Here is a 27663-nt window from a genome sequence, read left to right on the forward strand (position 1 = left end):
TACCTACCTACTTTCAATGACATTTATTTCGTCAAAACTACACTCTACTTGTACATAAGTAATCATATTTTTTTAATAACTAATAGTTATTATAAAAAAATGTGAGGCTGAACCCGAATTAAATACATTCTAATTTAATATTTCATCAGTGTGACGTTCTATCTTATTGTAAATTCGGTGTAGGTATTAGAAGTTTGAAGATTTGAGAAATTTGTTTGTTGCAATTTTTTGTCATTTTTTATTATTGTCACACAAATTCTAACCAACATACAATATTATGTTCACTCTCATATTACGTTAGTACTTACATACAATATTACATTACATATACAGTTGATCTTTATAGTTATAAGAATGGAAATATGAAGAAATGTAAATTGCTATAATGTAATTAATAATAGTAATTATTTAAAACACACAATAGCATTGTTTTTTTTTATTAATATTTATTGTGAATATAATGTTAAACTAAATACCTATGTGCTTTTGCGTATTGCTTACAAATAACTAAACATGTTTTAAGATATCTAGAAACATGGAGGCTTTCATCCACAGAACAGATAATATTATAATTATAATATAATAATATTTATGAGTTCCCTGCTTTCATCCCTATTCACTCAATAACATATATTATACTTTACTTTATTTTATTATATTATACTTCTTTAGAAGGCAATCTGGAAAAGAAAGCTCGTATCGAAAGACTTGCATGAATAATACTATTCTAGTTTCATAAATTGTTCGGTTTCCAGTTTGTATTCTGTCCTAATAATAATCGTTTAAGTAATAAATAACCCATCATATTAAAACCTACTTATGTAGCCTCTGGCATATGAAAAGTTTTCCTTTCGGCAAAATAACTGTAATTGTGTACATATCTAGTAAATATCTCTTTTGCAACGTCGGCAACAATATCCATTTAAGTTTTATGGTCAAATACGTTGGTATTCTTAAATTCATCGATAATTACTTATTATTGTATTACGCAGACAAAATTACGAATGCCAATGTGGCTATCCGGTTTGGGATCGATACAACTCGCGAATACGGTCGTTGCAAGCGAAAGTGCCAGTCTTTAGGAATTCCCGGCGAAAAGTGAAATAAACCTACACAACGTACCTACGTATATAATATAAGTAGTTGGCGCCACCGCTGACTTTATTATAATATTGTATTGTTGTCGTATTTGACTACCCTAGTTATCATATAATATATTATATATAATATATTATATATTTATTAAATCGTAAGAGTTATTTTCAGATGCGTTAACATTTTCAAAAATAGTACCTACTAGGTACATAATACTCGATGACAGAAGATTTTTTATAAACAAATGAATTTTGAATATACCGTTATTGCTTGCGTTTAGAGTGTGTAACCTAAATTCTATTTTTTACAACGTTTTTCTTAGGTCGTATTCTTATTTGTCCGGTATAAATCTTGCAATCGATTTTTAACTAACTTCCCGACTAGCTAGACATTTTAAACTTTTAGAATATATCTGAACACGATGCCAATGCATTTTTTTAAATACTTTTAGCCATCTTTAAGTAGAATTGAATTCATTTTTAGTTAATTCTGTTTTGTATGAAAAGATATTTCGATACTAATATTGATTACTAGGGGGTCTATGATAGGATACTATGGAAATCAATATGAAATGACAGTATTTCTATCAAGTACAATGTTTTTTGATCGTTTAAGCTAGTCAAGTCAAGTTTATATGATTCAACAGAAAATTTAAAAACGATGTATACAAAAAGTTCATTTTATCTTATATTATTAATTATATATATATTATATTGTTAATTATATGTTAAAAATTTTTAGAGGTAATTTAGACATCTAATAATATATTATCACACTTTTATTCAACACATTTACTCATGTAGGGATCTACACAGGGCGGCTATAGATATATTACCATCATAAATTGTCAGGTGTTCGAATTTAGAACTAAACTTATCACAGTATAAAAAGTATTGAATAATAATATGTCAAATGTTAACACGTGGCGCCCTCACTCTGCGGACAACTTATACTGGTGGATCTATTGTACCTATATAACATGAAGATACTGTTCACTTCGAAGAAACTCTTATTGTACTTAAATATTATATACCTACTTATATGTACTAGTTGTCAACAATTATTTATATATAGGTATATTGCATTATTTTGAACCTATTTGAGTTACCAGTGTTATAACCGTCACCATGAGTCAGGGCTCGAAATGGACCGTAACATGCCGGAGCGCCGTCCCGGTTCGTAAAATCCCCAAAATTATCACTCTGTCTCGTGGACATATTAAATTGACAGTGAGCTAGATTTGCCATTTAATGTAAAAATCTAAAAGTTTGTCCACACTGGCAACCTCATTAAATTTCACCATAAATATCAAAATTTGTTTGACCAAAAAATATTTTAATCGAAATTTAATGAGGTTGCCAGCAACTTGTTGCCAATCTGGATACGGCATAACACACTTATTTTTATAAAATACACAAGCAATTAGATAACTATGATAACATTTTCATAAAATATTGATAGCTCCGGTTCGTAAAATATTCCATTTCGAGCGCTGCCATGAGTTTTGTCTTTTTATTATTAACACTATTCTTTTTTGAGAATAGTTTCTGTAATGAGCCCGAAACGAAGAGAAAATAAGGATAGTATAATAATGTACACTGTAATAGGTATCTAATAATATTACACGTACCGTATAACACATGAAATAACCGTGAAAGTGTTAATTATTTCTTTATAAAACTTATATAAAAATTGTGTTAATTTACTAGGTAAGCAGATAGAATGTTTTGTTTATGTAACATCGCAATAACTTTTATAATAATAATAATATGTAAATTCAATATATATGAGATGAACGGAATAAGACAAGCGGATGAAAGTTCATAAGTCTACATAGCCGACTACGTATATATATATACAATACTTACATAAAATAATAAAATATTATGTAGGTATGTTAGTATGTTGAGAGATCCTTGCATCCGCATTACAAGAATGTAAAGGTCACGACTTCACTTTCTGTGCTTGTCTCGCAGTGAATCTTAAAACGTCGAAGCTTACTAAGTTGTTGCAACACGATTATGGAACAGGGTGAACAATAACTCATAGATTTGACCTCATGTCACTTCATGTAAAAAAAAAAATTTTTAACTTTTGAATTGTGAAATTCATTTTGATTATTGTTAATCCTTGGTGTGAGGTCATTATAATAAAATAATAATAAGTTTTCTGTAGGTAAATACTACATCTGTACATATATTATAGAATTAACTTATCGAAAGGTGCGATTTATTACTTTTGAATAAATCGAAATTCAAGATCGAATCTAAATATCGTTACCTGAAAGAAATAGTGAAATAAAGTGAAAAAAATCGATCTTGGAATAAGTATGCCAATCGATTGCTGAAAGCTATACTTACCTAATGAATCACTGAGATTTGTGTTTTAATTTGTAACAGCCCATTTAAAAAAATGCCGCTGTTGCATTTATTAAAATTGTCGTGTAACTTCAAAACAACAGTGATATTACTGAGATAACCTGCTGTCAGTGGCGAAGGGTGGAGGTAGGCTGTTAATATCGGACATAAACAGTGCACAATAAACTCTGTCAGTTATACGTATTTATTTTCATTGAACTAAGTCTACAATTTAATTTACAGATGATGTTGGTTAGTTTTAAAAAAAATCAATTAAACACTGAAACCAAGACATAATTTATGTCGGATCTTAACAGCCTACCTCCAACCTTCGCCACTGTCCGCTGTTAATAATGGTAAATAAAAAATCCTAGCATCTTCATCTATTATAAACCACAGAAAATAAAAATAAACATGAAGTTAAGTATATGACACAAACAGTAAAATTTAATTATCTTTAAAATAGTATTTTTTACTTATTCCACGGTTACTTTTAGGTAGTGATATGTGCAATCCTGGTGAATATACCTATACTATGGTGGTACCAAAGGTAGGATATAATAATAATTGCATAACAAATATTTCGGAAGACAGAGAAAAACTACACACATGATACACAAATGTGCATATCTTCGATAATCTATTAAAACCTATCTGTATGTAGCTTACCTACTGTAGAGACAAAAAACATACTAACTGAGCACAAAAACGCATATTATTCAATTTTTTTCTTTGAATAACTTGATTTATTTATATGACAGGTAGTGGGGGTTATGTCATAATCGAGTATTTGCCATGCTGAATAATATAAAGTAACAGAAAATAATTTAAAAAACAACTCATTTTGATAAAATAATTGTCACATTGAAGGTTTTAACACTCACCTGAGTAACTTACATATTAGCTCAGATGAATCGTTTCATACAAAAATGATAACATTTGGTAAGAATGAATATATGTGTCAATAACTTTTTTATAATATTTATGTAAGTTTTATGTTATTCATTTTATTTAATGATATTTTTTGGTGGAAAAACATGATAGTTGAAAGATATATATAACTTTCTACATTCTATGTGTGATGATAAACGACTATTCATAACAATTTTCCGAGCGAAACCGGTATTCAGTGACGTCCATACAGATAAACAGGTCGTGCAGTGCCATTATAATAGGCGGCAAATAAATGAAGGAACTAGAATAATACAATTTTTGTGAATGTGTTTCGTGGAAAGGACATTTGCTGATACCACTTTCAATATTAGCAAATATGGGATATGTATAAAAATCGGCGTGTGTACTTATGTACGCGCGTTAGAAGTTATACTTCTTTGGCGTAATAAAACAAATAATTATTGTATTTGACCAAAACTCATCTTTGCCATAATAAATTGTGTTGAAACTTCTGTCACACGCCAAAAATACACTCTCTGCTTCTCATCTGTTTTCCCAAACGCGCGAAAAGAAGTATAACTTCAATAAACTATTTTTTTATTCAACTAATAATTTACAAGATTTTAGAACGGACTCCGGAACATGTAATTTACCAATTTAGCCACGCTCGCCATATGACGAAATAACTAATAGTCATATTCAAACAAATGCAGTGCTTTACAAATTACAATTATAACCACCGTCAGGATTTCTCAGAATCTTAGAAAAACTATATGATCACATTTTAAAATCTTGTGAAATATTCGTTGAATAAAAAAAATAATTTATTAATTATTAGCAAGTAAAAGTTAATACTTAAATTATAATTATTATTGAAATAAAAATAAAACTGTTGCTATTCCCCGATCACAATGTACTTGAATGGCTTTGTGACATTTCGAGAGATTTTTGTGCAGGTGAATAAATTTAATAGCCGCTCGCTAACTCTTGCGGTATCGATCACATTTACACGAAACGAGTTCTGAAATCGTAATAACTGCTTGGCAAAATATGATCATTGTAAATGACCTTTCTTTTTCACATGATTGACTTCTCGGGTCCCCCTGACCCTCTGATTGGCAATCGTTGTGGCCAAGGCCTTCATGGCATTATCCTGAACTAATTCCCCGTAACTAATCCGCATATGTATATAATATAATTCTAATAAATACTGATTTTTTAAACTTTAATTTCATTATCACACACCTAAAACCAATACAAACCACCCAATTAAGCTTCGTTACATATGACCTTTATATGGATCTTTAGTTTAATGAGTACAGAAATACTATATGAAATTTAAACAGAACACGGGTATGTATAATAATGTACTTATATATTGGCTTATATGGCTTACATCCAGGGAACACAGAATTAATGGGAACTGAAATACATATAACTGTATATAAGTGGAGTAACAGGCAACCGATCTCGAGTGTGGAAGAATATGGGATAAACTTAAAAACGTGTCATTCTAAACCTGTCCTTCGTTCTGACAACTTTACTGATCTCAGTTTATGCACTGACGCTCATTCAATATTGGTGTATTTAAAGGTTGCAACACAACACATACTATTGCACGTCTATAATTTTTGTTTCATTTTCGTATGACACTCACAGGTTCAAAACCCTGCTTCAAAATGTAGTGTATTGGGGTATAGCCTATCTGAATTATATTTATTAATCTGTCATGTGCTTACATCGTTATGCTTGTGGCTCACGGTCCACTAAAACATATCCACCACGTACATAATATGATTTTTTATTTTAAGTTTAAATGCTTATTGACAAATTTACTCCTCTGTTCGCTTATTATTACAACATAAAGTGTGATCGAAGACGCAGCTGCAAAATATGATAATCTCGCAGTTAATTTCTAAAGAATTCCCAAAAAAAATTAATAGGTATATCTTTGATACGTACATATTATTGGGGGCGGTCCGCAATAACGCTATATATTATGAAGACTCGTGTCGAAGGGTGAAGGTAGGTTGTTAAGATCAGCCATTAACAGTGCACAGTAAACTTTGTCAGTCATACGTATATGTTTTCATTGAAATAAGACTATAATATACAGACGGCTGTCTAGTTTTTAAATTCCAATAATTAAACCCTGCGAAACCAAGCCATAATAAATAATAGTCAAAAAATACTCAGTAGGTACATATATCTATAAAGTATCTAAAATTATGCAATTAAATTATACATAACTTTGGAATCTTTGGATATATTAAACTTATAATATTATTTGTAATCTATTATAGTTTGATTTAGGCAGGGCTTAATGAATTTAAAAAAGAACCAACAATATGTGTAATATGTATTGTTAATCCAACGAAAAAAAATAAGTATGAATGAAAAAATGTGCACAATTTTGTCATATCGCCCAAATTATACCAACACTATTATGTTTTGGTTTAGGAAGGGTTTAATTGATTTTTAAAAACAAACCAACACCATCTGTAAATTGTGGTCTTAGTTCAATAAAAAAATATACGTACGGTTAGTTTAATGTGCATTTTTGGTGGCGGATCCTAACAGCCTACCTCCACCCTTCGCTACTGTGAAGACTTGATAGAAAATCTCAGTAGAGTATTTTAAATTCGAAATGTTTTAAACGTTTAAAGGTCACAGCAAACAACCACAACAAATTCTTTCTGACAGCACAATAGCACAGTGCTATCTCGCCGTCGGATGCAAGATAATTAAATATCTAAAAAATATATAATTATTATTATGAGTCACATATAATTGGTTTCCAATAATATGTACATAACATTCTTCTCTCCCTTGAGTGTCGCCATATTTAACGATACATAAATCCTACACAATGTGATCATAAAAATATAATCAATATTTACCCTAGATAGAGTATAGACCAGTGTTTCCCAACGTGTGGCAATTTGAATGTTTTGGGGGGCAATGTGCTAATCATTAACATTTGGTACATTTTTTTTTGTTAAAAAACACATTTTCGAAAATATTTTTTTGATATTGCGACCATGACTTTCCGAGAAAATTACTGTTGCCATTCCCATCATAATGTTTAGTTAAATGCGGGGCTTTAGCGCTGTAAATTATTTGTTTCTGAAAAAAAAAGAAATCGATTTGATATCACAAACTATGGAGATTTATCATCGCATTAGCATCGCGATTTAGCATCGTGTTCTGATATATTCTAAAAGTTTCAAATGTCTAGCTAGTCAGGAAGTTAGTTAAAAAGTCGATTGCAATATTTGTACCGGACAAATAAGAATACGATCTAAGAAAAAACGATGTAAAATAGTATTGCCTATGTGTATTTTTTATTTGAAACAATTAATTTTTTTCAGAATTTTTTAGTTAACTATGAAATTTTGATAGTATGGGGCATGTAGATTTTTGAAGCGTTGAAGTGGGGCATGGCACAAATAAGGTTGGGAAACACTGGTATAGACAGAAGAATGATGGTATTTAAAATTGCAATAATCTATCTACTCACAGTGTAGTTATTATTGTAAGCGATAATATTTTAAAACATACGAGGTAATAATACGATGTGGACATATCGTGTTAAATCATGAGGTAAAAGGTTAATTCTGCGCCATGTTTGTGATTTTAATAAAATATAATATTATGAGCAATCCTCACGGTCTAATTTTATAGTAATCGAGAACTGAATAAACCATTTTCAAGATATTTGCATTATCGTAGCATTTAGTAAACTTTATTGTGAAATTAACACGATTGATATACAATTATGGTAAAAATATTACCCATATCTGTACGCATTTGTATATACATAGTTATATAACTTATATATAATATAACTGTAGGCTGATAGGACTCTAGCCTGGGGGCCCGGCGTGACGGGTCGACCAGTTAAGTGAGATAAACACACACCACAAATTTTCTCTAATAGTAAAAAGTCGCCTGAAGTGCTATTTCAATTGAAGTATATTATAATTAAATATGTGGTTTTGTGATGCAGTGCGATGTGATATTATAATTGATATAATTAAATGACAATTATGTTTACTGACTAATAACAATTACAAGATAAAAATAACTTTTTATATACAACGTTTTTAAATTCTGTTGAACCAACTTGACTTGACTAGCTTAAACGATCAAAAAAATTTGTACTTGACATGTCATATTGATTTCCATAGTAACGTATGTATATATTAATAATTTAGTTGATCCCCTAGCAACCAATAATGGTGTCTAAATTACTTTTCATACAAAACATAATTAACTGAAAATGAATTCAATTCTACTTAAAGATGACTAAAAGTATAAAAAAAATGCATTGGCATCGTGTTCTGATATATTCTAAAAGTTTCAAATGTCTAGCTAGTCGGGAAGTTAGTTAAACATCGATTGCAAGAGTTTTACCGGACAAAGAATCAGCGAACAAATAAGAATACGAGCTAAGAAAAACGTTGTAAAAATGGTTATTTATCAAATATGGCGACGGGTCACATGTTACTTGGCTTCTTGGCTACCATAAAAAGTGGTCGAGATCAATACTTTATAATATAATGATGCCGAGTGCCGAATAGCAAATGGATTTATTTAAAAATACAAAAAATCCCTGAAAGTACACGGAATGGCCTTAATTTTACCCTATGAAACCCCTGGGATAAGAAGATCACCATTTAAGGAACACTACTGTAGAACATCAAACTGCCCTTAACATTAGCGATAGGTAGGGAGACCGCTAAGCATCCTGGCTGGGAGGCCCGCTTCAGGGTGTGGGGGTCATGACTGTAGGTCACTATTATAACATTTTCTGACTAATGATGTCATTGAATTAACATTTAAATAAGTCACGTACTTATTGTGAAAATAATTACGTACACGTATCTTCTAGACATCCATTGGATGGGGAGGAAAATGATATTGCTTGAGACCATTTATTGACGTACTAAATTCGTCACTGTTCTGGCAGAAGACACTAATTCGAAAAAATGACATATTGAGTTAGTTATACCAAAATGTTCATTATTTCAAACTTTACCGTCTGGAAACCTTCCCAATAAACAAACAGTCTTTATTTTAAAGTCATCCTTTTTACGATTGCTTAATAAACTCACATGATAGACCATTTTAAACGTTTTAAAAGCTTCAAAGTCAAATTACTCAAAACTAGTATTCTCCAGTTAGTGTGTTCTGCCAGAACAGAGACGTAATGGACGTTATATATGAAAATTAAGTTGGTTGCACAGAACAGATAATAAATAGAATTCCGATTGGCTATAATTATACATATACCAATACAGTAATTAATTTTGAAGCAGGGTTTCTTCCTTACTCGAGATCGGTTGCCTGCTTCTCCTTACCCGTTAGGTATTTCAGTTCCCATTATTTCCGAGTTCCCTGGTTGGTTACTTGTAAATAACCCCAAATCTGGATTTGCTCCAAGTCGGAATACAGAACGGTTAAAATTTTTAACATGCGATTGGCACAATCTTAAAAAGGTCCGAACTAACGTACAATTAGCTAAAAAAAAAACTATTTACATACCTACCTACTTGCTTATATTATCATAATTTGTATATATAGCATGTTCATAGTGTTATACACATTTCGATATTTCGTAAACAGATAAATGCAGATACGTGTGATTTAAAATGACCTCTAACTGCATTGAAAGCATTGTTATCATATTCTGCTAACGCGGCAGCAGATGCACACTTAAATATTTACAGATGTATTTGCATGTAGTTGAGTAATGAACTCTACCCGAATTCAAATAACGGTGGGTATTGAAAAAAATATATATAGGTATGTTCACATCTTTGGACTATTCTGCTAACGTGTCCACTTTAATATTGAGCCCTGGTACAAGTGAATGTTTGAGATCTCCACGGTCGTCGTGTCGTCTCCGTGATGAAGTCGGTAATAAGCTGGAATCCTCGCAATAAAAGGAGAAGACTGTACACGGTGATTATACCACACCAGTTGCAACTTAAATAAAATAATAATAATGATAATAAGCACATTGGGATATTCCACAGAATTTGTCCATGCAGGGTCACCGCATAGCCTTGTCATATTATAGTCTATGTTAAGAAGAAGGGGGTGCAATATAGTCTATGTTAAGAAGAAGGGGGTGCAATATAACTGATATAATAGGGGGTATATTATATCAGTATGCCTTATTAATCGAATTGTAGTTTAAGGTCACTTGAAAATTTGACTAGTAATACTCTTTGCTCAATTCCAATGAGAAAAAAAATAATATCAGGGGCGAGTTTCTTTGACGCAAATGACGCAAGAGATTCATCAAAAAAATAAATAAACAGTTAAAATCGGTCATATAATTGTGTCGCCTAGAGTCATAACTCACATTTTGCAATTTTTTAGTTTGTAAATATACCAAATGATTATAAAGGCATTATACTAATAAAAAAAAATAGTTGGCTATCAAAAGTAACTTTAAACCATTTGAAAATCGTTGACAAAGTTGACTATTGGTGTCATAACTCATAACCAATCAGGGAGCTCTATTTCTCATAGTGTGATGTGTGTCTGCAGCCTAGTGAGTAGGTATTACTTATATATATATTTTTTAAAAAAGAATGTAAATCGACTGACTCACTCATTAATATTCAAGGGAGTTCAAAAATTTTCTTCTAATTACAAATAAATACAAGATAAAAAGAACTTTTTATATACAACGTTTTTAAATTTTCTGTTGAATCATATAAACTTGACTTGACTAGCTTAAACGATCAAATTGTACTTGATAGAAATACTGAATAATGAAATGTCATTTCATATTGATTTCCATAGTAACGCACGTATATATTATTTAATAATTTAGTTGCTAGGACCCCCTAGCAACCATTAATGGTATCGAAATAACTTTTCATAAAAAACAGAATTAACTAAAAATGAATTCAATTCTACTTAAAGATGGCTAAAAAGTATTTAAAAAAATGCATTGGCATCGTGTTCTGATATATTCTAAAAGTTTCAAATGTCTAGCTAGTCGGGAAGTTAGTTAAAAAATCGATTGCGAGATTTGTACAGGACAAACAACAACCACCGGGCAAATAAGAATACGACCTAAGAAAAACGTTGTAAAACAGTGCCCAGGTAGTTTATTGCGATTATCTCAAAACTCGAATTTTTGAATACGTGAGTTATGACTCTAGGCAACTCAATTACTAAATTATACATTTTTTTAAACACACATTTTCACAAATTGATGATTTAAAAAAATAAATAATATTGACTACATTGCATAATGTAGGTGTTACAAGGAGGCAATGTAAAAAATCATAGAAAAGAAGAGATTGTATGAAATATACAACTAGGTGGAAGTCTGTTATTGAAAAAAAAAAAACGCAAAAAGTAACAAGATAGGATTAGTAATAAATGTCAAAGGAGATGATTCGCTCAGAGCTAATACTATAAAGAAATATGCACAGATAAAAAGCAGCTTTTCTGAATCAATAAGCACCAAAAACGCCAGGGAGACTATACCTACAACCTACAACTACCTAAGTGTAAATAAGACAATTTTATAAATGTGACCTGACATAAGTATTCGAGGGTAGAATGTTATCTTTATTGTTCCAACTTTGTCAAAAAGACTAAAACCACGTCTTGCTCTACGTTGAAATTACAACTATCCTTCGGCAGAGTAGATTAGTGAAAAATGCATGACGAAGCCAATAAAATATTTTTTTCGAAATCGATTTCCTGTAAACTGTCACTAAACGACCTTTTGGATTGCCATTGTCGATACACTAAATTGAATAAAACAACAGAGCTACTCTACCTTTCTCTCTCTTTTTGGATATACTTGTTTTTTTTTATAACTTCAAATTTACACGTCGTATCGTGAACTTATTTTTTATAACCTATTTTTTTATTCAACGAATAATTCACAAGATTTAAGAATGTAACATTCTTTATTGAACATTTATAATAAGGAAACACCTGTGGGAAATGTATTATGTATTTGTTATATTTTTTAAAAATGAATACTTGTTTTTTAATTCAATATATTGTGCAACCTTTTCTAAAATACTGTTTACAGGTACTTTCTCATATACGTATAGATAACATACTTTTGTATGAAATTAACGTCAATTATTGGTGGTCAATACCTTTATTAATTAAAATAAAACACAATATGTAGCACTAATTTCACAGTTTAATAATAACTATTATTGTAATAAATTATTAAACTAAGTAGAATTAGTATTATATATTGTTTTTTATTTTAATAATTTTTTACTTTTTATAAGAAATGTGGAGGCCATTTATGATAGATTTTCAGGTGGACTTGCATTTTTTGAAAATATAGCAGGTGATAAGTAAATTAAGAAGATTAAGTAAGATTTGTTTACAATAATTGAAGGTAAAATTCTGACGAAGAGAGCTACTCGTGAAATTAAATGGGTATTCAATCTGCCATTCTCAATTTGTGTTGCGTTACACTTACATATATATATGCCTACCTACATATGTGCATACATAATATGTGGACCGATGAAAATACTAGCAGCAAGTGAAACAAGACATATTTAACGTGACAGTTGTATCTAGAGCACGGTGGAAAGTACTTAACCTTTACCTACATAAAATATAATTTAAACGGAACTAAAATTCCGTGAGTCGATCATATACGAGGGCCAACAGCCTTCCCTGCTTCTAATAGAAAGTAAAATTTACATGCCCATGCCAATAAATCAATATGACTGTGTACATTATATCTTGATGTTTCAATTCAACTATACCTAAACATTAGTAAAGTTATTGTAAATCAGTTTTTCGCGATTTGAATGGACAAAATATAATCACATAGTTATATAGTAAGTATTCAATTATCGAACACAAGGATTGAATGTATATAATAGGGACAAGTAAGTAGAGTTCATATCATATTCATCTAATATTCATATAATATTCATCATATTCATCAGATTCATATCATATTCATTATAATATAAGTATTAATCTATGGAATATATTATATTCCATAGATTAATACTTATACAATATGGCTATTAATTTAAAAAAAAAAAAAAACATGAGTTTCGAGATGTGGTTATAAAAGCTTATCCTCAAAAGTTCTTGATTTGGCAGAGTTAAATACCGATAAATTTTGGGTAGTATCAAAACCAGATAAGTACATTGTTCTTGAACCCAAAATCTAAACGTAAATTACAGTGAACGCAGCAGACAACAATGCCACATTTCGTACGTGTGCAGCTACTTCGAACTAAAAAAAAACTGCAAAACGTTCTGCGTGACAGATTTTTAATGTCAATCACAAACAAATAGATACACCCTTTCTCGCCAGACTTAATCCAAATAAAAAAGATCTAACAATCTACAATATGTACAAGAAGAAGAATAAAATAATGAAATAATTTTACTAATAATAATCTAGTTTCTATTTTAAGATCTTGATGACATATTATAATAATATGAAAGTATTAAAAAAATAATGAAAATTGTAAATTTTATTCGACCGTTGAGTGGATAGCTGATATTAATAATTAATGACGTTGTCAAATGCTTCGCTGCGTTAAGTGCATGGTCATCAATATGTATATTATATTATTATTGATTATAGGCATTAATTTGTAACATTTTTTTAATGACACACCTGTCAAAAAATGTGCAATCACTGACTATAGTAACAACAAACAAAAAACACAGTTACTTAATAATAATTTAAATAAAATGCAAAGGCCAAAGGAGACGCAAGGTGTTTCAGTGCTAGTAAGTATTTGCAAAAAAAAATATATTTTCGGTTTTTACCTTCGATTATCCTTGTCATGTGATAGTGTCAGTCATATTATTTAATATACGAGATTTTAAAATTATATTCATATTATAAATTTCGTGTACATTTTTACATTATTTATACTGCATCAAAAGTTCAAGGAAGAAGTTTGAAGTTTATTTGAATAGGTTAAATAAACTTCTTATATTAATATATACCTACTATGTAATAATTTATAAGACACATTAAATATGTAGTTTATAATGTAGGTATTGGAAGATGAAAGTGCAATATATAGTTTGTCATCGCTGTTAAATTACTAATGTATCGGGCATTGGGTGTGATTTATTAAATTAAGGAAAAATAGTTATTTTTGGATCGAAGAAATATGTGTTTCTGATTTTACTGTGGTTTTCGGTTGTATATTCCATGTGCTAGTAGATATTACAGAGAACAACAAAAGTGATGGGAACATGAAAATGTCAGCGAAAATTATTCCAGATGTTGTATTTTAATCAATGCCACGCCAAGACTGACTGCCAGCCTAAAAATCACCCCCACCCCCAATTAAAAAAGTAATACAAAAAATATAAATATAACAGAAATTTCATAAAGTTCGAACAATTATTTTACTTTCATCAAAATAATTATAGTATAACAAAAATTATTAAGTACATATTAAATATATTTATTATTAGATTATTGATTATAGAATTTAATCGAGGAGGATGGATGAAATACGGAAGCACAATTTATAAAAAAAAAAAAAATGACATGACTACTTTTTGGAGTACTCCGTTATATATGTTACATATTGCGTAAACATTTTATTTATTATGTTTTAACACTGACCCCTTCAATTGAAACTATGAAATAATGCTTTTTGTTTACAACTGTTATGCAACTGTGACTGTCTTAAGCTGTATGAAGAAGAATATATGTACCTAATATTTGTTTATTCCGTTTTGACTCTTCAATTTTCTGCCCTGTGGTAACTACCACTCTTCGGCTAGGGCCCGCTAGGGCTAGAGGCAACGGGATTGAGTGTATGTAATTAAAATTACTCCCGGTTGGCGCGCCCCTGAATTTAATCATGGGTTTTTAGTTCTGATAAAAACGTGGTACACTACATTTTATCTACAGAATGTATGAGAGAAAATAGGTTTATAATTAATTGTTAATGTTGTAGAAAGATGATATTATCGTCGAGAAGGAGGATAACTTGTTACACATAAGTATCATCTAAGGTGTATTTAATCTAAATTAAATTTTAATTCTAATCGATTTAAAATTTGTAAGTTTGTTGCCCATATAGATTATGATTATTCTCTAAGCTTAAATATTGAATAAATATAATCAAAACTTCTTGTCAATGGTTACATGATATAAGCGAACTTTAGATGGTTTAGAATTTTAGAATTTTAGAGGAACCGGGAGTATTTTTTAAATTAAGTATTAAATATTTTAGAGTGAATACAGGTGGTAAAAATATTAATATAATACATCTATTTTTTAGATTATGAGTCCTATGTATGACTTATGACAATGAATGCATTTTGTTCATCATGTTTATTCGAAAACACTTTGCTTCGGTTTTCTATCAATTCATATCGTCGTCGAGAAAACTCTCTAAAAGAAATGTGTGTATAATGTAGTCAAAATAATAATAATTAAATTTAAATTTATTTCAAACGCGTTAGTGTTGAAAGAAATCAATTAGGCGATTATTTTTTTTTTTAAATTCGGTCACACAACAAAATGTCCGCGATTTGAATAATTTATACGAAGCTTAAAGAAAGCCAAGAAATGTCATCTGATATTTATTTAACAGGGTGTCCGCAAACGATATGCACATCCACTATGTGCATTTATTGACATTTATCAAAATGATTCACATTAATAAGTGCAATCTGCAACGTGACCTAATAAAACACAATTAATTCAATCATGAATATTTGATTATTATTAATACTTAAATGTTATAAGTAATTGGAAAAATAAAACTCTGACATACACATGTGCCACGTTTGAATGTATTAACAGATCTTTCATATACAATACATAAAATGTGGCAAGAAAAGTGCAGTGGGAAAACGGTGATTGTAGAAATACGTGTCGTGAAAATATTTACGAAAGAACACCCCACGAAAACCTTTAGGAAAAAAATACTGATGTAGTGAATAATAATAATCATAAGATAAAAAGAACTTTTTATATATAACGTTTTTAAATTTTCTGTTGAACCATATAAACTTGACTTGACTAGCTTAAACGATCAAAAAAATTTATACTTGACATGTCATATTGATTTCCATAGTAACGCACGTATATATTAATAATTTAGTTGCTAGGACCCCAGACACCTAGCAACCAATAATGGTGTCGAAATAACTTTTCATACAAAACAGAATTAACTGAAAATGATTTCAATTCTACTTAAAGATGACTAAAATTATTAAAAAATGTATTGGTATCGTGTTCTGATAATATATTCTAAAAGTATCAAATGTCTAGCTAGCCGGGAAGTTAATTAAAAATCCGTTACAAGATTTGTACCGGACAAAGAACCACCGGACAAATAAGAATACGAGCTAAGAAAAACGTTGTATAAAATAGGTTATTAACTCATCAGTTTCATTAAGCGATAACATTTATATTCTATTGCAAACAAAAATTGAAAATATTTTAGAATGCAGGTTTGCATTATGTTCATCTATATTCTATACAACAGTTGCAGGAGTAAATTTTGGGAATAACTGGAAATCTTATTATGTCGACTGTCGACCTTTAAATTAGACTATCATTAATAATGTATTGTGGTGTAGCCTTTGTAATCTAAAGAAACTGTGACGGAAGTTAGATCTAAATTTTTGGGTCTAAGACGATTCGGCGCCGGGACAACTGGGCGCCAAGCAATCTAATGACATATGAAAATAAATAGGCGTACGTAAATTTTATAGGTACTTTAAAATATACATTTAATATTATTATTTAAATTTTAATTAATATATTATTATTTAATACTTGGTAGAATTTAAATAATTTTACACGTAAATAATGATTTAATTGTGTATATGTTTAAGTTCCAATGGGAAGAGAGTTATTTTATTTTTATATAAAGCCTCTGGCATCATAATTCTCAATCTGTAATAAAAAATATTATGTTAGGAGAAAAATGAATTAAAACTACTAAATAGTAGACAGAAACTGATTAAAATTCCTCATTAACTTTCTGTATAAAGATGTGACAAACGTTCACAGTGCGACAACCAATTGTCCTGGCGCCCAATTGTCCCATTCCCAATTTTTTTAATAACGAATTTTGAGAGAAATAATAATTAGGCAAAATGTTTGGGACGTACCTGTATTTTAGACACATATGTAAAATTGATTCATTTTCATGCAATACCCTTGTATATTATAGATAAATTATATTATTGTATAATATTAAAATTCAAACATAAATTACATTTTTATGTAAGACGGAAAGTTGTAGCTACGCTGGTGGTATGACTTTTCTAAATTGAGGTTGGTTGTAAAATTCCAAAAAAACACGTTTATTAAATTTATTTATTGTTGGGTAAGTTAATAGGCGTATTGTGACGTATTATTTTAATATGTAGATAACGTAATATTAAGATGTTAATATTTTCATATAAATGCCGGTTATTATCTTCAATGTTGTGAGCTTTCAGGAAAAGTGGTTAACACAAAATAATCGAAATAAATTAACATGTTTTATATTTCGTGAACCTTTCCATTTTCATAGGAATAAAATAGTTTTTTTTAAATATTTTAAAGTAGCATCTCCGTAATTAAATTTTAAATATAATGACACCAAGCTAGTAACTACTCCAACGCAAAATATTTTCTATATAACTATCTATTGAACTCTATTCAATACGTATTTTCCATTATTTTATGCTTTGGCGCAATATTTATTTCATGATAGGTAGGTACCTACTTGCCTATGAAAATTAATATTTTGATTTAAAGTTATACTTATTATGTAAATAATTATTTCAATTTACCTACCTACATTTATAAAAATAATCGCTTTATTTCTAGCTCTATTGTTTTTATAAATATTTATATTTTTCCAGAGTAGATATAACATATAGTTGCTTTTTACTATACTGTGATATTGAAATTTGTAGGTACACGAATTGTATACTATTTATTAACTATATAATAATATACGAAATACGAAATACTGTGGTGTATATATCATATACCTACCTAACATGACTACACTACACAAAGCCGTAAAACAGGTTCTCATATAGAATTATTAAATATCACAAGCAACTGGAAAACGAAAGTGAATATCTTTTGAAAATCTACTTGAAAATTAAATCGACGGAATAATAGAAACAAAAAAAAATAATCGCAATAATTAGAAATCAACGATAGCTTTGACTGAAAATATTTGTCATAGGTTATAAAAATAAACAAAGTATTGTTTTTTCAATTTATTTTACTTAGAATTTTAAATGGCGTCATAATGAAAAAAATATAAGAACATGAATACATTATGATTGATAAATTGTAAATAACAGGTAGGACCCGCTTTTTGTACGAAAAATACAGCTCTAATATACGCCGTAATTATTTTAAGCTCTGGAACAAATCAAGGCACACATAATAACAAATAATATTAAAATATAGTTAAGTATAGGATATCTTCTGCAGAGTACTGACATATAATTTTATTTTTTTTTAATTTTTTTAACTTACGAAGGTACTTAAGTGATATGCTCTCTCGTATTTAGATATTGGATAATAATTTTATCAGGATTGATATGGAAAACTTTATGTGAGCTGTCGTCTACATCAGTACTTTTCAAACTGGGGAGCGCGGCTCCCTAGGGGGCCCTGGAGCTCCTGCCAGGGAGCCGCGAAATATTTCAGCATTTAAAAAAATCATAAAAACGTGATCACTGGACGATAATATCTCCCAAACTTAAATGAAGACCAAAGTACAATTTGATAAGAACACTATTTGCTAAATCGTTAAAATGTGATTATATTATAACATGGGTAGCTCAAGTAAAATTGATTGATATTAGATCAGATAATTATTATTTCCCTTGAAGTCGAATTTAATGAGAGAATTATGGATAGGGCGACAGCAATAATATCCGTCAATTGCAAAAGCAGCATTGTTAATCATAATTCCTTTTTGCGATAACATACCATGCGAAACAGAATTTTTATCATTACTGGTAATAAAAAATAAACACAGGTCGTGTCTTTCAACAGAGACTTTGGAGCTAACCCTGCATTTCAAACGTTGTACCGGATTTTGATGTATAATGTAAAAATATGCAATCACACCCCTCTCATTAATTTACCTATTTTTTCCAAGTTAATTTTTGCTTTACAAACAAGCTATGAAATGTTCTAATATATTTAATAAAAATGTACCCTAATAATAATGAATAGAGATTTATTAGAGACCACAATTTTGGAGGAGGGAAGCCTTGGTTTTTTTTTTAATCTGATTTCGGAGGTCGTTGTATGAAAAAGTTTGAGACGCACTGTTCTATATGCTACAGCTATCAACTAATAAATTACTATATACACTATGACGTTGTAATGTTACCAAATTAACATATTATTGCAACGTAGCCGAAATTAGTTTAAAGAGTATGTAGGTACTTATACAATTTATATATGCTTTTTATTTGATAATCAAGTTTTGGCGATAAGCATTTTATGTTATATATAGCAAGTTTATGCATATCTACAAAAAATTACCTACCATACAAAGGTTAAAACTAAAAAAAAAACAATTACAATTTGATACGTAACATTTTTTTAGACACGATATTGTTGTCTAGCTAGAGCATAGTTTCTTAACAGGTGGGCCGCAGAAATTTTCTTAAGTTCAAAAATAGTTAGTACCTATCCATTTTTAAAAGCTTATATTAATTTCAAGTAGGTAATAAATATCGTTTAGAACTCGTGCGCCTACAAGGGTTCACAATGAATTAACAAGTCATTTCCGGAATGAATAACACTATTGTGCATTGCATACTATATACAATAGTGTCATTCAATATTAAATAGTGTCATAAATCGTTTCAAAGAAGGAAAGGGGCGTGGTTTACGAAACACCCAACATTTGAAGTGGGGTTGTATTATACTTCGATAATTGTTTTAAAATAGTGTAAATATAAATATTTATTATTTTATACAAATGTTGATGGTCCGCAAAACATTTTTTGATTTTTTTGTGGTCCGTAGATGTAAAAAGGGAAACATTGGTCTAGCTAGAGTAAATAATAGTTTACTCGCCGATACTTTACTAATACTGTCCAACAGTAAATATTAATAATATTAAATTACATAAAATTTATTTGAGTCGATAACTAGTTCGATTGCAACGCCTCAATTAAGATGACCCTGGGTAATCTTGATAATGATGTTACAACCAAAATAGGTATCAACTTGAAATGTGTGTCCATAATAGATGAATAGGAGAAAAAAAACTTTTTGTTTTCTCAAGTACACAGTCACAAGGGTGAAAGTTTATATTATTTATATTATAGAATATTTAAAATTAATAAGTTCAACATTTCGATAATGCAGAAATGTGAGAAAGCAGTAGTTCTACCGGAATTCACAAAAAAATAAAAAAACCTAAAAGGTGGACTTGGCTGATTTTGAAATCTAGCGACACAAATACGTAAATAACGTGAAATTCCATTACTATTAAAGTAAATCGATATTAATTTCAATCGAGACTATTTTGAATGCATCCCGTGAGTGAAAGTAGCCGCAAGATGTAGGTAGATATTATTATTAACCAAATGCGTCATTCGCTGATTGCATTTAGACACGATACATCTATAAGGATTTTCTATTTTGTAAAAACCGACACAAAACCATGTATTATGGCGGTTTTCTTAGGTCTCAAAGAAAATTTTAATAGCTTGTAGCACTTATCAATTTAATTTCGAATAAATTTGATGGTAAACTATAATGAATAGCAATTTTTAGTTATTTTTTTATAATGGTTTCTACACATTATAATTATTATTGGTAGGTACCTACTATTGTGTCTTTTATAAATTCGTACTTTGAATGTGGGAATTGGATAACAATTCAATATACTTAGTAATATATTAATTGAAGTGGTATTTACACGGTAGAATTTCATTATATTGATCCGCAAACATTTTTTTGTTTATATTAAAATTTTTGAGTTATTGACTACTATTTAGGGATATATATTATTATATTAAGCATGCATATATATATTTTCGAGATAAAAAATTTATACAAATAATAAAATAACCGGTTGCCAACCCTGCAACTGACATATAGAAAATAATAATATTGAACACCATAGTGAGATAATCACGAGGGACGAGCGAATCCATCTTACCGAATAATATATTGTGTCTTATGTAAGATATTATAATAAAAATAGTTTTATGTTCTCAGGGGTGAATTGGTAAAACGTGAAGTTAATTAAGTACTTAATTAATACAAAACTTGACATTAAAAATGATTAATAAATGATACAATATAGCGCCTTTTACATTCCTATTTATCAATAATAAAGCTAATACAAGACTGTAATAGATATTAACTGGATAAAGTGTTGAGAAATATACATTTGTAAATTTTGCAGTTATAAGATGTGGATGCTAATCGCTGGTTCGGATTGTAAAATATTCTAGATTTCTGAGGGTGTGATTACAGCCAGATACCAACACGCAAAAAGTCTACAATTATTAACCGATAGTTTCAAAACTGTTTTAATTTATAATGGAATTTTACCGTGTAAATGCCGGTTATATTTATAATTTATTTCTCATAAATATAATGAATTTATTAATGACACTGGAAAAAAACCAGTTTAACAATAAAGAAAGCAATTTAATTATCATCAAAATAAAGGTCATTTACCACTTTTAAAATGTTAACAGAAACTAGATTGTGAACTGGAATACAAATTCTGCATTGAAATCATTTATCATCAAAAAATATTTTTCTCCGATTTCGGTGATGCAATATAAAATTTGTGCCGAAATAAATACTAATCCGCGTCTGCCTATATGAATCAAACGATTCTAGGTAGGTAGGTATATCCTAATATAATAAATGTATTCACAATAACATACTATATTACAATAATACTGTGATTGACATTTGGATATGCAAGATGACTATTGATTTCACTTTTGCACACTTCTTGGCATTTCAGTCAGATGATTTTAGTGTAATTATAGGTACAAGGTGTTTCAGATAAATAAGCCAAAATTTGAGTACGTTCTTCCGTACGTTAACTATATGACCATGAATTACTACTATAATATTATAACAATTAATGTATGTGATATATGTAATAATGTTTTCCGGCTAGAACATTTAATGGTGCATTGTAATATATAATATTATGTTGTTGTTATAACACGGGTTAGGTACAAAGCGTTTGTATATTTTTGTGGTATTCCAGTTACACCGATAATGAGCGTTCAGAACAAGAACATTGGAAAATATCAATTTTTAAATGATCCTGTTCATTACAATTAAATTAAACACCTGCACAAACCGTTAATAACGTAAATTTATTTATTTAATAAATTTGATTAGGTAGGTATACATAAATGTATCTTTAATTTGAAATTAATTATATTTTTATGCAAATTTTACATCGATTACAACAGATTACAAGTAAAGTTACTTAGTTACTGATAACGTAGGTATGTTATTTGTGTATGTACTTTATTCCAAAGGTACCGTGGTAAATTGTGACAATCAAAAATCGACTTGTGTAGTTTTGACCGAAATCCGTTAAAATAAGTGAGTATGTATGATAAAACTTTTTATCTACCTGGAAACACTTGGATATATAAGAAAAAAATGTGAAATAAAAAGGGGTTTGTAAACTGTGTATAGATGAAAAATACTTTTTTTGCTAACATTAAATTTAAGAAATGCGGAAGTAGCAACATGTCTACTTTAAAATGGTCATTATAATGTTATAATAGCTTTCCATCAAGGATTATTATACGCAATATTAATTTCCATATTGTATAGGCAAGTAATAATTCTCAATTTTTTTTAATTGGCAAACAAGTTGGTCAAAATTGAGCACTGCTCACTACCGGTTATATAGGCATGCTTTAGCATTATCGATAAATAGCTGCATAATTAAGTTTAACCCAATGTGAGTAAGTATATTTATAGTTATATTATTATAAAATAAAATGGCACGAGATTTTTTTCGTGATAAGGATGACTTGATTTTCGAAAATTTAAATAACAAAAAAACAAGCCATCACCGTTGAATGGCCTTGCCCAATCTAGTGGCGAAAGTATGGTAAGTTTTGCTCCAAGACCCGTTGTGTTCGACGAATTATTGTTATGCAATGCATGAAATAATAAGAACAGGTACGTACGACATGCAAAATCTGTATAATAACACTATTATAATTATTATTATTTCTGACCTGATTATTATTCAAAATTGTAACGCATTTACTATTCCTGACTTTAAAATAATAGTCCCACACCACATTGTCTTTTTTTCATTGAAATTAATATGTAACGTTAATATTTATTGGACTTAAATAGTTATTAAATTTCAGTAAGTAATGTTTTTTTTTTAATTGGGTTTTAACGAGAAAAAAATACTGTGATTATTTTACGAGTATTCTCAATAAATATTACATATTAAATTTTCTTATAAATGTATTAATTTATGTTAATACATAACAATTCATTTTTACAGACGTCGATTTGCAACTTACAAAACAAATATTATAGACAAATGAGTTTCAATTATTTAAAAGTTAAATATTTAATACAGTCCTGTGCTAATCTACAATTGTAAACGTATTTTTTTAATATAAAAATGTTCTTGACAGCTTACTAACTGAAAAATCCATCTGCGTATATTGTCAGTGAAAGTGAAATACGACTTGGAAGATGGTACTTAGCAGAATAGCATTAAGTACATTTAACAATTAGAAAGCTTTGTTTCTAATGTGACTAAGTAATCAATAACAATTTGCAATACCAAAAATTAAAAACTTTATTTATTTATAATTTGAAAAATGTAATCATTCTTTATATTAAGTACAATACTTTCGTACTAAATTGAAACGTGTCTATATAAAATGCAATAGATTTACTCTATAAAGTGCGCCAGTAAAAATAACTAACTAAAATGAAAATGAAATAATATAAATATAAATGTTATTTAAAAGAAAAAGAGACAAATAATTTAAATCATGAAACAATCAATGCCTTTAATGAAATTTTAATATGCCGATGTGAATGAAAACTGCGCTATGCATTTGTAATTCTACATAAATAGTTCGTGATATTATCTCATATCAAAATTATAAATAATATTGTTAAATTTAAGTGATCGCATTCACTAAAATTTGACAGTTTAACAGTGCTCATAATAATACATGTTACTTGTAATAAATCGGTATATTAAAATAACAATAATATCTACACATTATGTACATAGTTGATAAACTTTTGATTAATATTTTAAAATAATGATAGCATAATCGCAGGTAGTTCGTATACAATAAACTTTATATTAGTCATTTATTAACAGACACACAAATAAATAAATGTCATAAAAACTATTATAATAATAAATACCGAGCAAATATGATTAAAGGGTCATAGATTTCCAAATTTTGTATTAAATAAATTAAAAAAATACAATCTCAATGTGTTTTATTACATTTTAGTTAGTTACGAATTGAGATATAGAGAAACACGGTGATGTGATATGTAACATCAAAAGTTTTTGTGACGAGCTTTTAAGTAATTATAATTTATTAAGAATTAAATTGATTGCAGTGTTTTAAACTTAATGTTTTTATCTTTGTAAATAGGTTTCTAAAATGATAGTGTAATATTATTTAATTTAATGTGATATGCAACAGATAAATGGTTGTAATTTATAATGCTCAGCGAGGATTGTATTACTTTAATTGGAAATGAAAAGTTTTACTCACAAAAATGTGCACTTCATGCCGGCAGGAGTATGGGTACCGTAGTGTGCGGAGGAAAAGTGACGGCGAGTCGCGAGTGTCAACGGTCGCTGGCTGGTTGGCCCTCTTTGGCCTGGTGGTAGTGGAGGTGGAAAAGGATTGGTCTCGAAGAAACCGCACACGAGCACCACTCACGGGAAGTGATCCGTACTAACTGCCTCTTTCGACAACGGCCGCTTGTATTTATAATTTCTCTGTACGCACCACAATGTTATAATATTATAAATTATTGGCTGTAAGTACCCAGCACAGCCTTGTGATAATATCTGGACCCGAGAGGTATACTGGGTTAATCGAAAATGGCAACTTTTTCAGTCGATTCAACATGAGTGTATCTACCAACGACCATTCTTATAACGAGTTTGCAAAAATATAATATGATATTAGATTATTTAGAATGTTATCATTAGTGTCCCAAAATTAAGCCAGGAAAATGTATTCAATGGCAAAGTTACAACTAAAGTAACTTTTAATAATTCGCACCGTGAGTGTAAAACCATAGCAAGTGCAAATTTTTCAATTTCGAGATTTAAATGCAAAACAACTGCAAAAGTCATAAACTTGATAATGTAAAATTGAAGTTACTGCAAACTTAAAAATTTTCATTAAAAAAGACAGATATTTGGGTTTTACAATACAAAGATTTACTTTCATTGTTAATGTAAAACAATAGTATCTGCAAATGATTATCCATGACTAATTGTGAAACCCGAGCATCAGACGCATTCTTTTGGTGTATGTGTTACGCCGAATGTGCGAAATTGACTATTACATGAAATGGGCTAAATTTTGCCTAAATCATGAAAAATGCAAGCCCGTTGCCTTATTCATGAATTAGACAAAATATCTGGTGAGTGCATGAATTCCGCAGTAATTTTTCTGCCTTGTTCATGCATTGGACAAATTAGATAGTAGCGCTACGGTGGTATTTTTTGCAACTAAACTAAATGTGTGAAATGCTCGTGGATTGGTCAAAATATACGTATATTATCTATGGTCAAAATAGGTGGTCGCGCTCCGGTGGTATTTTTCGCAACTAATCAAACTAACCAAATGAAATGTGTCAGATGTCATTGATTATAATATAAAAATATACCAATCAATAACTAAAATGACGTTCATATCCATTTACTATGCGCAAAAAAACTAGAACTATAATATGATAACGGAATTTTATTAAAAGGTATTTTCGCGATTTGATTCGTGCTTGGGTATCGTACATGCAATGGTCGATTGTACGTTTTTGATAGTTTGTTGACACTTGTTAGCTAACCTCAAAATGGACATTCAGTTGAATAATTCAGAATTTCAAAACCTAACCTAACCTAACCTAACCTAACCTAACCTAACCTAACCTAACCTAACCCAACCCAACCTAACCTAATAATATTATATTATGTCCAATTATAACTAATAAAATCATCCGTATTAAATTTACTTTTTCTGCTGTCATGTTGACAGTTTAAGAATTCCATGCCCTGGCGACTTCATGTACTCGGCAGAAAATTTACCTTATTCATGAATAAGGCAACAGGCTTGACTAATACATGAATTAGCCAAAATTTAGCCCATTTCATGTAATAGTCAATTTCGCACATTTGGCGTAACATATGCAATATGGCATTGTTTTTATTATTGTGATAGCAGGCAATTATTGAAATGATTCAGTGTTAAGACTTTGATAACGCATCCAGACGTATTCTACAACACATTATTGTTTCCTTTGATTCAAGTAATGTAGTGCAGTGTATTTTGTTTTTATCAAATATGAGTTTAAGGATTCGAATGATGGTGGAGTTAGCTTTAAAAGCTGAAAAACTTCTAAAAAGGTAAGACTTTGTGATAAATATTATACTAAAATGATATACAAAACTAACCTTAATATTATTATTGTTATGAAACTTATTATTATCGACTTATCTTATGTACATATGTATTTATTTTATGCACCTACAATAATAAACTCTTTCAATTAACACAACAGTATATCAATCAGATCTATGAAATTTTGTTTTTGCAATGTTACAGATTTTCAAAAATGTGACAAGTACATTTCCTGATGCTGAAGAACCCATGTTGGATATAGATAAGGATGCTGCTGGTTTGCAAGAGGAACAATACCCATTATAATATAGTTTTTTTTCAACCAAACAAGGACCTATGTGACTTTTGTGAAAAATATAAAAATTGCAGTAGCGAAGAGAAAAATATAATTCAAGGTAAATAATATATCACATTCATCAAAAAAAATAAACAATTATCGAGAACACAGAAGGCGAAAGACGAATAAAATAGTATGTTGCTATAATCTGCAGGCCGTATTATCAACACCAAATGCCCAGATATCAGTGCTATATTATAAAAGACAGCTTTCAACCTATAATTTTACCATCTTACACACATTAATAATAAAAATGATTACTGTTTTGTTTAGCATGAAGGGACTGAAACAAAGGGGCCAATGCAATTGGTTCTTGTGTTGTAAAATTTTTGGAAGACCAATCAATTG

The 27663-nt window shown here is 29.5% G+C and overlaps 1 protein-coding gene and 1 long non-coding RNA gene across 4 annotated transcripts in view; one reads left to right on the forward strand and one right to left on the reverse strand.

Moving 5' to 3' along the window:
- The window catches only part of LOC147079525 (uncharacterized), a 66986-nt gene extending 41810 nt beyond the window's left edge, over positions 1 to 25176 (reverse strand). For all 3 annotated transcript variants that reach the window (XM_085941762.1, XM_085941764.1, XM_085941756.1), the window contains exon 1: positions 25119 to 25176. In XM_085941762.1, the coding sequence (XP_085797888.1) occupies positions 25119 to 25135 (17 nt within the window). In that variant the 5' untranslated portion in view covers positions 25136 to 25176. The remainder of the gene's footprint in view (positions 1 to 25118) is intronic.
- Positions 25177 to 25297: 121 nt separating this feature from the next.
- Positions 25298 to 27289, forward strand: LOC147079526 (uncharacterized). The gene is made up of 3 exons (XR_015069921.1): positions 25298 to 25350; positions 26802 to 26983; positions 27183 to 27289. It is a non-coding gene; the product is annotated as an uncharacterized LOC147079526 (long non-coding RNA).
- Positions 27290 to 27663: the final 374 nt, after the last annotated feature.

The sequence above is a fragment of the Rhyacophila brunnea genome, unplaced genomic scaffold, assembly GCF_057557595.1.
Source record: "Rhyacophila brunnea isolate RB1 unplaced genomic scaffold, BYU_Rbru_1.0 scaffold_1, whole genome shotgun sequence".
Taxonomy (NCBI): Eukaryota; Metazoa; Arthropoda; class Insecta; order Trichoptera; family Rhyacophilidae; genus Rhyacophila; species Rhyacophila brunnea.